This window comes from Cyphomyrmex costatus, unplaced genomic scaffold, assembly GCF_001594065.2.
Source record: "Cyphomyrmex costatus isolate MS0001 unplaced genomic scaffold, Ccosl1.0 scaffold936, whole genome shotgun sequence".
NCBI lineage: Eukaryota > Metazoa > Arthropoda > Insecta > Hymenoptera > Formicidae > Cyphomyrmex > Cyphomyrmex costatus.
Genome location: NW_017280524.1, coordinates 55,270 through 67,887, shown reverse-complemented (window position 1 = coordinate 67,887; position 12,618 = coordinate 55,270). Strand labels below are relative to the sequence as shown.

Below are 12,618 nucleotides of genomic sequence, written 5' to 3'. Positions count from 1 at the left end.
ATCATTATGCGATCTGCCAGCACTGGCGAGATATTCGCATAAATGTGAAAATGTTTGGAGTGTGTACTTTATTTTGTCCAGTACTGTATATCGAATATTGAAGAAACGCTTTGTTTTATAACATAACTGTTTCTGGTTTAGTTCAGTTTATATCATATATAGCATGCTATTACATATAACACACCATTTTGTACACTGCAGTATATCTTCAATTGTAACGCGAGAAATAACAATTTATTATTGTACATTAATAATATAATTATCGAATTAAATTGTCCGTCCAAATAAAAATAATTTTAATAAATTTTGCTGAAACATCTTCTAAGATATCTATACAACAAATATATTGCAGAGAGTTTACACTGCATAGGATATAAATACCACGTTTGTTTGAAATTGTATTTTTAAATATGTTAACTATTTATTCAGCGTTTTTTATTTCCAGATTTTATTTATTCAGAATCTAGTAATTCTAATAGTAATTTAATTTTTCTTTAATATATAAATCATAAACAAATTGTAATAATTAGATGTCGAAAAAATTTTACTACATTGGCTTTAAAAAGCTAAGATCTAAAAATTCAGTATAGAATATCATTACTTGAACATCACAATTGGATTTAACAGAAAATTCAATACAACCTTTACGCTAAGACAAAGATCTCTGATAATAGAGCTTAAACTTATACGATACCTATAACGTTTATAAGACGTTTTCGAATCAAGAGAGTTACATGCAAGACACCCTACTTCTTCCAAATCGATGTGCAGTTCAGCACCACCAAGAAGAGATTCTGTTTCTAAGCCATTATTCAGAAGCGCGCCTGTAAACCAAATCTTATCGCCGGGATATATATTCAGACTAAAATTGGTAAAAGAATGGTCCGCAACGAGACGAATTTCTGTGGTACTTCCCCATATGCCACTTTTCATCTTGACAAATATTTCAAACTCATATTGATCCCAAGACGGAAAATAACATTTGTTCCTTTTCTTTTGAATGCTCGTGATGTGCTTGCAGTTTTTTCTGCGAGTATCATCACTCAAATTACAATTTTCCTCATACGGTTCTCCATACATACAACTAAGTATTGTTCTAATATTATTAGGCAACTTGTTTAATACAACTGCAACATTGTTCTTTATCGATTTTACTCTAATATTTGTCACATAGCCTTCCCATGAGATGGGAATGCTTTCCAATTGAGCACATTGCACCTGAACTTGAGCCTTCGACGATAATTCTTCCCACGCAGGTTGATGACAGTAGTTCTGATACTGATCCCATGTTAAGGTAGAAGCAATGTCATATATCTCATCGGAATCCTGATTATATTCTACTATCATCGACCACGATAAAAATGTCGCAGCGCCAACGCCAAGAACAATCTACAGAAACATTCATATAATTTTAACAAATAACATTTATATAAGTAAGACATATATATACATTACAAATACATGAAGGATATCTAAATTGAAGGTAAAGAAATGACAATATACATACTTGCATAAGCGTAATAATCCAATTAAATCTTGATGTTCTGGTTTTCCTTAGATACCAGGAAGCAAAAAATGGCATTCCTCCGAGTATAATAGTAATCGCTATCCTCATGGCCAAATCATTTTCTGAGAAGTATTTGGCAACAGCTACGATCGGTAAAATGATGGAAGCAATACCGGCAATTGGAAGAAATAGGACCATACCAACTAATGCGAGAGCGCCTCTTATCAAGCCGTACCATGTTGCACCTTGAGAACTAAATATGGCTATTTGCCACCAACTCAGAGTAACACAATGGGGTATCAAAATCCGATATGTGCCGCGCCAACCATCCCTCGCAGCCATTTTTGCGAAAACAGCCGGTATTAAGAGGTAAAATACAGCGCGGAAATTTAGACAAAACTCTATACTGTTGCCGACAACGTAAGATGCGAATGTTGGTACTCTAATGTCCAAGAATCTCCAGCTTTGCGCCACTACCATGTCCGTCTCGTAAGGATACTTAGCAAGTACATGCACGCCGAAGCTGAAGAGGGCTAGGAAATCGGGAAACCGCGAAGAGTCTTTCCACATGAAACTACAGAGCGTGATAAGAGTGAGCATGACTGCTATTATAGTGATTTCAGATTGTGGAGTCCATTGGTGGGCTATTAGAGGATAAATCATCAAGTTCAGTAGCAACGCGAGAAAGAAATGTCCGTACGGTTTCAGATTGTTGCGGCAGAATTGATATTCTGCCTCCTCAGGATTTAGATTTCCGCTTGAATAACTAAGAAATAGGCCTGACCACACGCGGAAATCGTTAAATTCACATTTCCGTTGAAGCATTTGGAAGGTGGCCACTACCATGACTACAAACGAAAAATAATAGAGAGCCACTGGTATAAAAAGTATTAGACTTTCTGTACCGAACAAGGAGTATAGTAACAGTAACAGAAGAATATGTAGATTTGACGCAAAGATAACTCTGTTGATCGACATTCCTCTGTGACCCAAAGTCTCGACCAACCAACTATAAAGACGTTTTAGCGACGTAAATGGATGAATAAATGGCCTCTGCAGTAAAGGTATCGTATCCAATGCCAATTCGAAAGGATCCACCATGTAGAGAGCACGTGACACTATAGGAAGCTTTCCGCGTGCATAGCTTGCAGCAGCAGATACCAGAGCAGCCTCTGTAATTTTTTCACCTTGGTTCGTCCAACCTGTTATTGCATAGCAAAACTTACATTAAAAACGTAATAAAAAAAGTGACAAAAAATGTGAAAATCTCAAATAAGTAAAGAAGGGTCAAATACGATTAAGACTAGATTTTGATACCTATATATTGTGACGTGACATTCTTCGTCCGTCACTGGTTCGATAATTAAAACATATGGATCCTGTTCTCTCCCAGCTCGGAAGGACAAGCGTAATTGCGTGCGAGCGCATTATCGGAACGCCGCGGCCGCTTTGTTCTTTTTGTTATTTTATCTTTAATTTTTCTAAGTTTTGCGAGTTCTCTCTCTCTATTAGCGATCTAGGTGGCCACATGACGAACTATGTAATTGAGTCTCACCGAATGGTTGAGGAGAGGAAGAATAACGACCGAGGAAGGACCTCCGAGAGAGACACGGAGACCAGGGTACCGCCTAAGATACTACAGGAGCAGGGGAACGCACAGGTCGTACTTCTTCATTATTTTTCACAATTCACCCGTTGATTGTGTCTTTTCTACCGGCTTTGATATTATAGGGAAAGATATCGAGATTGCGAGTCGAACGCCGACTATCAAGAGCAGCAGCCGCTGGGCCAAGAAGAAACGACTGTATTATCTGCGAGCCGCCGAATCTGCAGCTGGAGAACCTCCGGAATGCGAAAGAAAACGGATCACTCGGATATTTGGATTCCGCGCTATATCGCGAGTAATCGCGCGGCTGCTGCTGGCCCACGCTATTCGCGGGGTCGCAAGAACCGAAGGCAGGCCAATCACGGTGCGATAAGGCCCGGCCATAACGGGCCACGCTGCCTGCGTATCCCCTGCGGAAGTTTCGGGAATTACTTGTGCGGTGACCCGAGGGCAGATCTCTCTGTAAGAGAGCGCAGGATCGAGGGCATTCGGAAAGGAGGAAGTTACCGAGGATTGAAGGGACTAGGAGGAGTTAGAGAACATCGGTGAGACAAGCGTCAGAAATTTATAAGGCCGCCGATCCCTCGCGTCGCGAAATCTGATGAAACGCACGAGATGAGAACCTGCCCATCGGATACCGCCTATAAAGAGGGCGACCGCGAGTCGCGAATAAGAGAAACACTATGTGTGGCTCACCCGAATCGTTTTCGGAATCTTTGTATATTTTCGCGTAGCGCTCGCCGTCCTCTCGTTGCCACCAAGTCATCGCGTTTCATGTCTTGTCATTGCGTGTAATTGTCCGCTCTACCGCTTCCGTACCCACCGGGTAATGTCGTCGAGTCTAAATTCTCAATTTTCGTCGGGATTCGAACCGAAATTCAAAGAAATGATTTGTTATCGCGGGTAGAATACTCAGCGACATCCGGGGTCCGGTTACTGTAAGTCACTCTAAATGTAAGTCGTATTCATGATCGCATTCCGCTGTAACCACATTAACTGTAATGTACATTAAACGTAGATTATATTCTTTTTCTTATTAATTCGGGTATAATTATTACGTCTTATCTCTTTCGTTCCCCGACCTTTCCCCACTCACACGAACCATCCCCTCTACTAATTCCGTGGCTGTGCTTACCGGTTATCGTCGTCACAATTAACATAACTTTAGAGATTCAAAGAAAAAATTTTAAAGAGATAAAACAGAGTATCGAAGAGTGCCTGAGAGTATCTCTCGTGCCTGACGCCCAACCTTGTGAGTGATTGAGAGAAAATGGTAGCGGATCTTGCATAATGGCTACCAAGCGTACTGTTTGTTGTAAAAATTGAGAGTGAAAAGCGAAGATGCAATATGGGTGTCATTAATCAAGTAAATCAGCTATCAAGGACAGGTAGAGTGTAACGATGCATCCCCCATCGTTCTGGCTAACATCACCCAGCCGAACGCCGCTGCATCGCTGATTGCGATGCAGTGATGAGGGCGCATAGCGCCCGATAAAATAGCAAACATAATTCGCAGGTACAAAGCGGCAGTAACGGCCGCGTAACACCGAGCACCGCCGATCGAGACCGAAGTAGAGCGATCGCCGCGGATTCCCACTTCTTGGGACTCAGACCCGAACACCGCAAAGCACGGGAAAACGCGAGCGAAAGCGAAAAACCACGAACGCGGCATTTTCGTTCGTATAAAAATGCCGCGTTACGAGAAAAGAGGTGATTCCTGTCCCGACCTGCTCCAGACAACGAATCCCGAAATCCTAGAAAGCCTATACGACACCGAGAAAACGGGCCAGAGCGTACTCTAGCTCCGTCGAGAGTTCTCGACAGGTCTCTAGTCAGGCATCCTAGTGCACCGAACGGCAAGAACCGAGGGGCAGAGTGTGCTCTGCCTCTGCCGAGCGTTCTCGGCAGCCGTCTCGGTGCAACGTGCAACAACCACTGCATCATGCACTGCGATCGACCAGCAGTCGCCCGGGGTGGAGAGTTCTCCACCTCTGCCGAGCGTTCTCGACCGCTGGTCATCGCCCGTTTTAGCGCATCTACGCGAATCCGCGATAACGCCCGAACAACCACGCGTCGCGAATTACAGACTGCCGTATTGACAGTTCTAAATATAAGCCAGGCACAGCTGATCAGCCTCACTAGCCGAGACCGCGAGGAAGAAAAAGGGAGCATAGTGAGCCGTCCGTTTTTTGCTGCGACCCGTCATAATATCGTCTCGAGCAACACCGCTCACTCGCTCTCACTTGCTCCCTCGCATTCCTACCCGCGGCTCACGCTCTTACACTCACTGCTCGCAGTATCCACCGCGCCGATTGCGATTCACATACACGCACACACACACACGCACACACCCGCTCTGCAGTGCCAAATAAACACCGCACCGACTGCGCTTCGTACACACACAACACACGCACGCACGCGCGCACGCACACACACACACCCACACACACACACACACACACACGCACGCACGCACGCACGCACGCACGCACGCACGCACGCACGCACGCACGCACGCACGCACGCACGCACGCACGCACGCACGCCGCTATACCTGACGATTGTCTCGGCGCTAAGCCGTTTCTTATATTTCGTTCCGGCAGAATATAAGCCATTTCGTCGAATTTAAATAAAGTGAATTGTTTGGTTATTATACGCACCTGTCTGAGACTTTACTTGCCTGACACTCTCCCAACGATCGAACCTCTTTCGAATCCTCGGACAAATATTCCGACGAGCTAACGCCGTGCAAATCGAAAGTTAGGTAGTTACAAGAGTACACCGAACTGAGTCAAAATAGTACATTGTGCACCAAATGCGAGAAGTTGGCTGTTGCGACGAATGGTCACCCGCACGACTTGCAACAGCCAACTCGTACGTGTCGCACATATTATTTTTTATTACACGTGCGTGGTAAAGTCAGGGTGGGACTACGCGGGGGGCTCCAGGGGGGGGGGCGGAGCACCCCTGGTCAAGGGTCAAGGAAGCGAAGTTCCCTTGTGGGGGTCTCATAGCTCGTTCACACGGTACGGTTTTTTGACCGTTTCGGTAATTTCACCGAATCGGTGTAAATCGAATCGAATCGGATGTCGCGTTCAGACGATACGGTAATTTCACCGTACATCCATTCTCCCGTATGCTCATCCATTTCGCCATCAGCTTTCTCCCGAGATGGATGTAAATACATTTATTATAACTTATTGGCACTATTGCCGTCGTTATAAAAAAATTAATAGAAAATATTGGATACATCCCATTGTAAGTAAGAGATCTCGTTTGAGATTGAATCGGATACTTATGTGTCAATTGAGGAGAGATGAGATAAAACTTTTCAATTATTTTCGGATGTCTATGCCTACTTTTGATTACTTGTTAAGCAGAGTGGAAAGTTTTTTGACAAGACAAAATACAACTATGAGAAAAAGCATTAATCCTGAAGAAAAGTTAGCGATATGTTTAAGGTAAGTTTTTTAATTGAATTTTGTACTAAATATACTAAACATCCTAGATATGCATTGTCACGATGTGCAAGAGAAGCGCTGTGAGAGCTAGACATCGCGGAAAAGTGGCAACAATTAAATCTCTATATACCTTTTTTACATAGAATAAAGAGGGATTTTTTAGGAATAGAAAAATACTTATAAAATACAACACAATAAGATAGAATCTTACTTATCATACAAAAATTATTATCATATTTACACTTTTGAGGCTTTCACGGGTATTTTCTTCGATTATGCCAGAAGGTTTGCGGGTTATCGCCGTGTCTTTCTTCATTTTTAATGCCATGTCGTTCACTTCATCAGGGCGAGGGTTGCGCTGATATTATCATATTTATTGTTATTAGTTATAATTATTTATTAATATAAAAACAGAAAATTAGAAATTTTGTACATCCAGATCTATAAGAAAACAATCAGATGCTTGGCTTGTAGTAGATATTGTGGATAATGCTGCAGGCGATTTTACAGGTTCAGCCCTTGGACTCATCATTGGTAATGGCTCTGTATTTATTTGCGGTTGATTGTAATAAGCAGGATTTTGGTATTCGTAATGATCTATTTGTTTTTGGAATAATGTGGCGGATCGTTAAATATCATTTGTTTCTTTCTTTTAAGATTTTGTAACAAATTTAAAATACCGGATTGAAATTCTAAAGTTTCATCATCATTAAATAATGACAAGGAAGGTAAAAGACTTTTAAAAAATGATAGATGACGGTTCTCGTTATGGTTTTCATTTTTCGGCATTATTTGATGATCAACAAAATTTTATCATTTTCGCATCTAATTCATTCTCTATTTCGCACTTCCTTTTTCTTTGTGTAGTAGCAATACTCTTTTTGCTCACAGATTCTGGAATACTTGTACGTCTTTCTGCAACTTCAACAATTTCATCTTGATTGTTTGCCTTATAATTAGTATCGTCTGATTTATTTTCTTCGTTTTTATTATTATCAGTGCTTTCATGAGCAACAGTTGTGTCTATTATTTTGTTTAAAAACGACATTTGTTCATGAAACACATAAAGTTTTGAAGACTTGGCAAAAGAACCAGATTGTTTTTGTTCTTTGTGTCTTTTAATAGATTTTGACCATGAATCTCTGATGTGTCCATTTTTTAAAAACAAGTTTACCTGGAATTTAAAAAATGTACGTTTACATCTTTGTTTCAGATATTTAGCGTCTGGATGCTCATTTAAAGAACTTCATTACTGCTACCGAGTGGGTGTCTCAACAATTAGTAATGTTATAGTAGAAGTAATACAAAGTATATGGAATAACTTGTACAGCGAATTTATGCAGTTACCAAATACAACCTAATGAATGGGAACAAATTTCGGATGGGTTTCAGACAAGAGCCAATTTTCCTCACTGCATTGGCGCAGTTGACGGCAAGCATATAAAAATTAAAAAACCATCCGGCAGCGGCTCAATGTATTTTAATTATAATAGTAGATTATGTCGCTAGGGAGTACAGTGAGCAATGGACGCACTGTGTGAAGTTGCCGCCCGAGCGAAGCGAGGGCGGCATTCACACAGTTCGACATTGCTCAACTTACTCCCGTGTTGCATATACTATTTTTCCCCACATCAGGCGGAAAGTGCGTTCAGCAAAATTTTTACATACATGCAAATTAAAAAATAGATTTATATAATTAACAAAATTTTATTATAAGAAATTATGCTCATATATAATAATTATTATACAAGATGGGGTGGGGTGCTGGCATAAGGCGACCCACCCCCTCCGCAAACTCGTAAATAGTGATGACGTAATGTTTGTTACATTTGACGATTATGATTATAAGTTATAGTATATGTAAAATACTGCGAGGCAGTTTTTCGCAGACAAAAGCCAATCACACTTCATCCTGTTACCGAGGTTATTACAAATAACCTGATATTTACGAAGTAGTAAAAGTTCAATTAATAAATTATTTTTCAAATCGCTGAAAATGACTTCTGATAATTCGTCCGACGAGGAAAACTTTGATCCCGAGCTTTGTATTCGTGATTTCGAAAAGGAAGCTGAACTCATTATGAATAATCTGTTGCCGCAGAAATCCAAAGCTTTGTATTTAAAAGCTTACGAAGATTTTGTTGCATGAAGATTTTGTTAAATGAAATGAAGAATTTGATGTAGAAAATTAAGATATTTTAACTGTTATTTTCAACAACATTTGTAAATTATTTTTAATAAATACATACGACCATCTTATAATAAATTTAATATTGTCACTTAATATTACAAATAGTACAAGTAATAATTTTATATAGTACTGTTATTAATAATGCTCTTAACAATACTTAATAGTACGGCTTTTAATTTTCTTACGTTTTGAGTTTCTCGCGCGGTTCAATTTGTAAGCCGCAACCTGCAAAATCGCAGGAAAATGCTCGCAATTGACAGGTTTGAATGGCTTGAACCTATGCACTTGATACCGGGAATAAAGTAAAAATAGGGCGTACTCATACAACTTTATTCTCTGCTCAGCGGGATTACAGTACGCACTTTACGCGTGGTGTGGGGAAAAGATTATTTCTCAATTATATATTATTAGCAGTTGTTGATTCGGATTATCAATTTAGATATATAAGTGTTGGATCTTATGATGTTGGAAAAGATTGTGATTCTTCAATTTTTAAAACAACATTTTGGAAAACATTAACGGAAGGCACTTTGAAAATACCTAAACCTAAACCTTTAAATGAACAATTGGAAACAAATGTTCCTTTCGTGCTTGTCGGAGACGAAGGTTTTGCCTTACATGAAAATTTATTGAGACCTTTTGGAGGGACACATTTAGATAAGAAAAAACGAATATTTAATTACCGCTTAACCAGAGAAGATACGTCGAGTGTGTTTTCGGTATATTTGCTAACAAATGGAGAATTTTCCACAGACCTTTGGATGTAGATGAGGAAACAGCTATTTGGATAGTAAAAGCGTGTACAGTATTACATAATCTAATCAGAAAAAAAGATAGTTTCAATCTTGAAAATATTCGTCCAAAAGTAATTTATTTTGATAATATATCAAATGCACAAATGACGCGTGGAAGTTTATCTGCTAATTCAACTAGAACAATATTTGCTAATTATTTCGTGTCAGAAACTGGATCAGTTCCTTGGCAAGATGAAGCTATAGGACAATAGGACACAGTTGTAATTGTTACAATTATTTTGAAATTAAATAAATAAGTAAAAACTTACCGAATTCTTGTCTTTCTTTTTGTTCTTTTTCCTCAAAATCTTCCTTTAATATTACACATATCTCCCTCCATGCAGATTCTTTTATATTTTTATCTTTATAAATATTCAACGTTTTATCCCATATAGGCCTTTCTTCTATTAAACTTATCAAAAGTTCCGTATTTATTTCTTCCATGGTGTAAAGAAATACGTATACAAGCACGACTAGCTGAGAGCACTGCGTCAAACAGCTTCTTCTTCTTCTTCTAAATTTGGGTGGCCCAGGTTCCGGTGAAACCGGATAAACGTGGCCAGTCGTACCAAAAGATAATTATATGCGTCAAAAGATAAATGTAAAACCAAAACGAGTGATGCAATGACCGCGAGAATGGCGTTGCTCGACCGGTCCCCGGGCGCCTGCGTCTATGGCGTCGTCACGCCACAATAACGCGCGTCATGAGAGCCCAGGTCGTCAAAAGGTGCAAAATAACGAACTATCGAGACGAGCTCAACCGCGGACACGCATCTGTGTGATACAATGCACAGTCAAAGTCGGCACCACTTTCAAAAATATACAATGAAGAGCACCCGAACCGAAACGCGTCCGTAACGGTCGGATGGTTCGTCGGAACACTGCGTCAAACAGCTGACTCGAGTGCTGCGCTCTATACGGCAGAAAAACCGAATCGGTAGAAAAATCGTATCGTCTGATCGAATCGAACGCGCCACTGATTCGATTCGATTATTTTACCGAATCCCGTATACGATTTGCAGTGACAAGACCAAATGTCATTTTTGACCGATTCGGTAATTTTCCCGCATACGGTCGAAACCGTACCGTGTGAACGCGTCCATATAAAATGTATTGCCACTGTAGAGCACGGCAAAAATACCGATTCGGTGAAATTACCGAAACGGTCAAAAAACCGTACTGTGTGAATGGGCTGTCAGGGGCAAAGCCCCCTGGTGAGGGGGTTTGGGGAGGCGATAAGCCCCCCCGATTGGAAGAAAACAATTAAGAAATCAATTACATGTAATGCTACGCACACGCGCGCACGCACACAAGAAAATTGTATATTTATACATGTACTTGCAAACATATATGTATACACGTACATGCAGACATATATATGTATACATATAAGCATACATATATATGTATACTATAATTATAGCCCGGATTAAAGTTCTAAAATTGCGTTGATCGTAGCTAGCTCTCCCCACTTTCACGTCGCTAAAGATTGCGACGCTCGGTGTAGTATCAAAACTATGTGTCCAGGTATTCACTATCGAGGAATTAAGTGTCCAGATGTTGTATATATGTTCGTCGTCGAGGAAATAAGTGTCTACGTGTTTGATTTCGAGGAAGTAAGTGTCTAGGTGTTCGCCTTCGAGGATGTGGGTGTCTGCGTGTTCGACGTCGAGGAAGTGAGTGTCTAGGTGTTCGCCTTCGAGGAAGTGAGTGTCTTTGTGTTCGCCGTCGAGGAAGTAGGTGTCTAGATGTTCGCCTTCGAGGAAGTGAGTGTCTAAGTGTTCGCCTTCGAGGAAGTGAGTGTCTAGGTGTTCGCTATCGAGGAAATGGGTGTCTAGGTGTTTGTTTGTTTAAGAAATGTCGTCGTCGTCGTCATTGTTGCCAGCTACGAAGTAAGGAAATACATTCTGGAATTTTTGGCGCAAGAGATAAATGTGGTCGCGACGGGTATCTATAAATCTATATATCGATCGCTGCGATCTTTAAGTCGGATCGACTTTAAAGACGATCTTTAAAGTCGGATTAAGAGTCTCCGCAATAACGAAGGATTGAGATTAGGAAATCTGTCATATCGATGGCATAGACGAACACGTAAGTGAGGTTAGAATAAATATCGAATTACAAGCAATTATTTTTCATTGTACGGGCTAATATAACAACTTTTATATTTTGTGCACTAAGCATAGCATATCGCAGTTATTTTCTAGAAAATTGTAATCTGCAAATTGTAATGCTTTATTTATTATATATGTATGTATATGTACGTATGTTCATTTTGATTATTAAATTTGGATAATATACACTCTTTTTATATGTTCACTTTGAACTGGCACCTTAAATAATATATCAGTTACTTTTCATGGTAACTTATTATTGGAGGAATAAATGTGTTTGAATTAATTTTGATATAATTTGTTTTAAGAAGAATTAATCTGCTTGAGTTGGAATAGGAAGATCTTTCATTTATTTATTTTTGTAAAGAAGATTTAAACCATTTGGATTGAAATAGGAAAAACTTTCAATAAGAATATGAAGACATATAGTACTTAGGTTTCATTGTATATGAAGATAAAGATAATACTACATGAATTTTACTATTTAATTAATTAGAATTTAATAAGAATAGTACCACATGGGTTTTTAAAGATATTATTAGAATTTAACATGGCGCCGACTATTGATATCAGACTTTTTATACAAATGATACATTAGAATTAAGTAAGTGTAAGAATAGTACCTCTTAGGTTTTTCAAGATAGTAGAATTTAACTTGGCGCTATTGATATCAGATCTTTTATACAAGAAATGATATATGTCATTATATGAGGATAAAGATAGTACTACATGGGTTTTACTATTTATTTTTTTTAAGAAGAATTAAACCATTTGGATTGAAATAGAAAGCTCTTTCAATAAGAAAAAAAGAAAGAATATTATTTATTATAGATAAATTATTAGAAACAAGTAGTAGTAGTAGTGATGATGAAAATATGTTGTTTAATAAAAGAAGAAAGGCCGAAAATTAATTAAAAATAAAAATATTAAATTATTATTATTATT

At 39.2% G+C, this 12,618-nt stretch overlaps 1 protein-coding gene across 1 annotated transcript in view; it reads right to left on the bottom strand.

Annotated features, from left to right (window-relative positions):
* Positions 1–597: 597 nt before the first annotated feature.
* wfs1 (wolframin ER transmembrane glycoprotein wfs1) overlaps positions 598–12,618 on the bottom strand; it is a 58,426-nt gene continuing 46,405 nt past the window's right edge. Inside the window, exons 5-6 of the mRNA XM_018550138.1 lie at positions 1,508–2,709; positions 598–1,389 (exon numbers count right to left, since the gene is read on the bottom strand). Coding sequence (XP_018405640.1) covers positions 598–1,389; positions 1,508–2,709 — 1,994 coding nt within the window. The remainder of the gene's footprint in view (positions 1,390–1,507; positions 2,710–12,618) is intronic.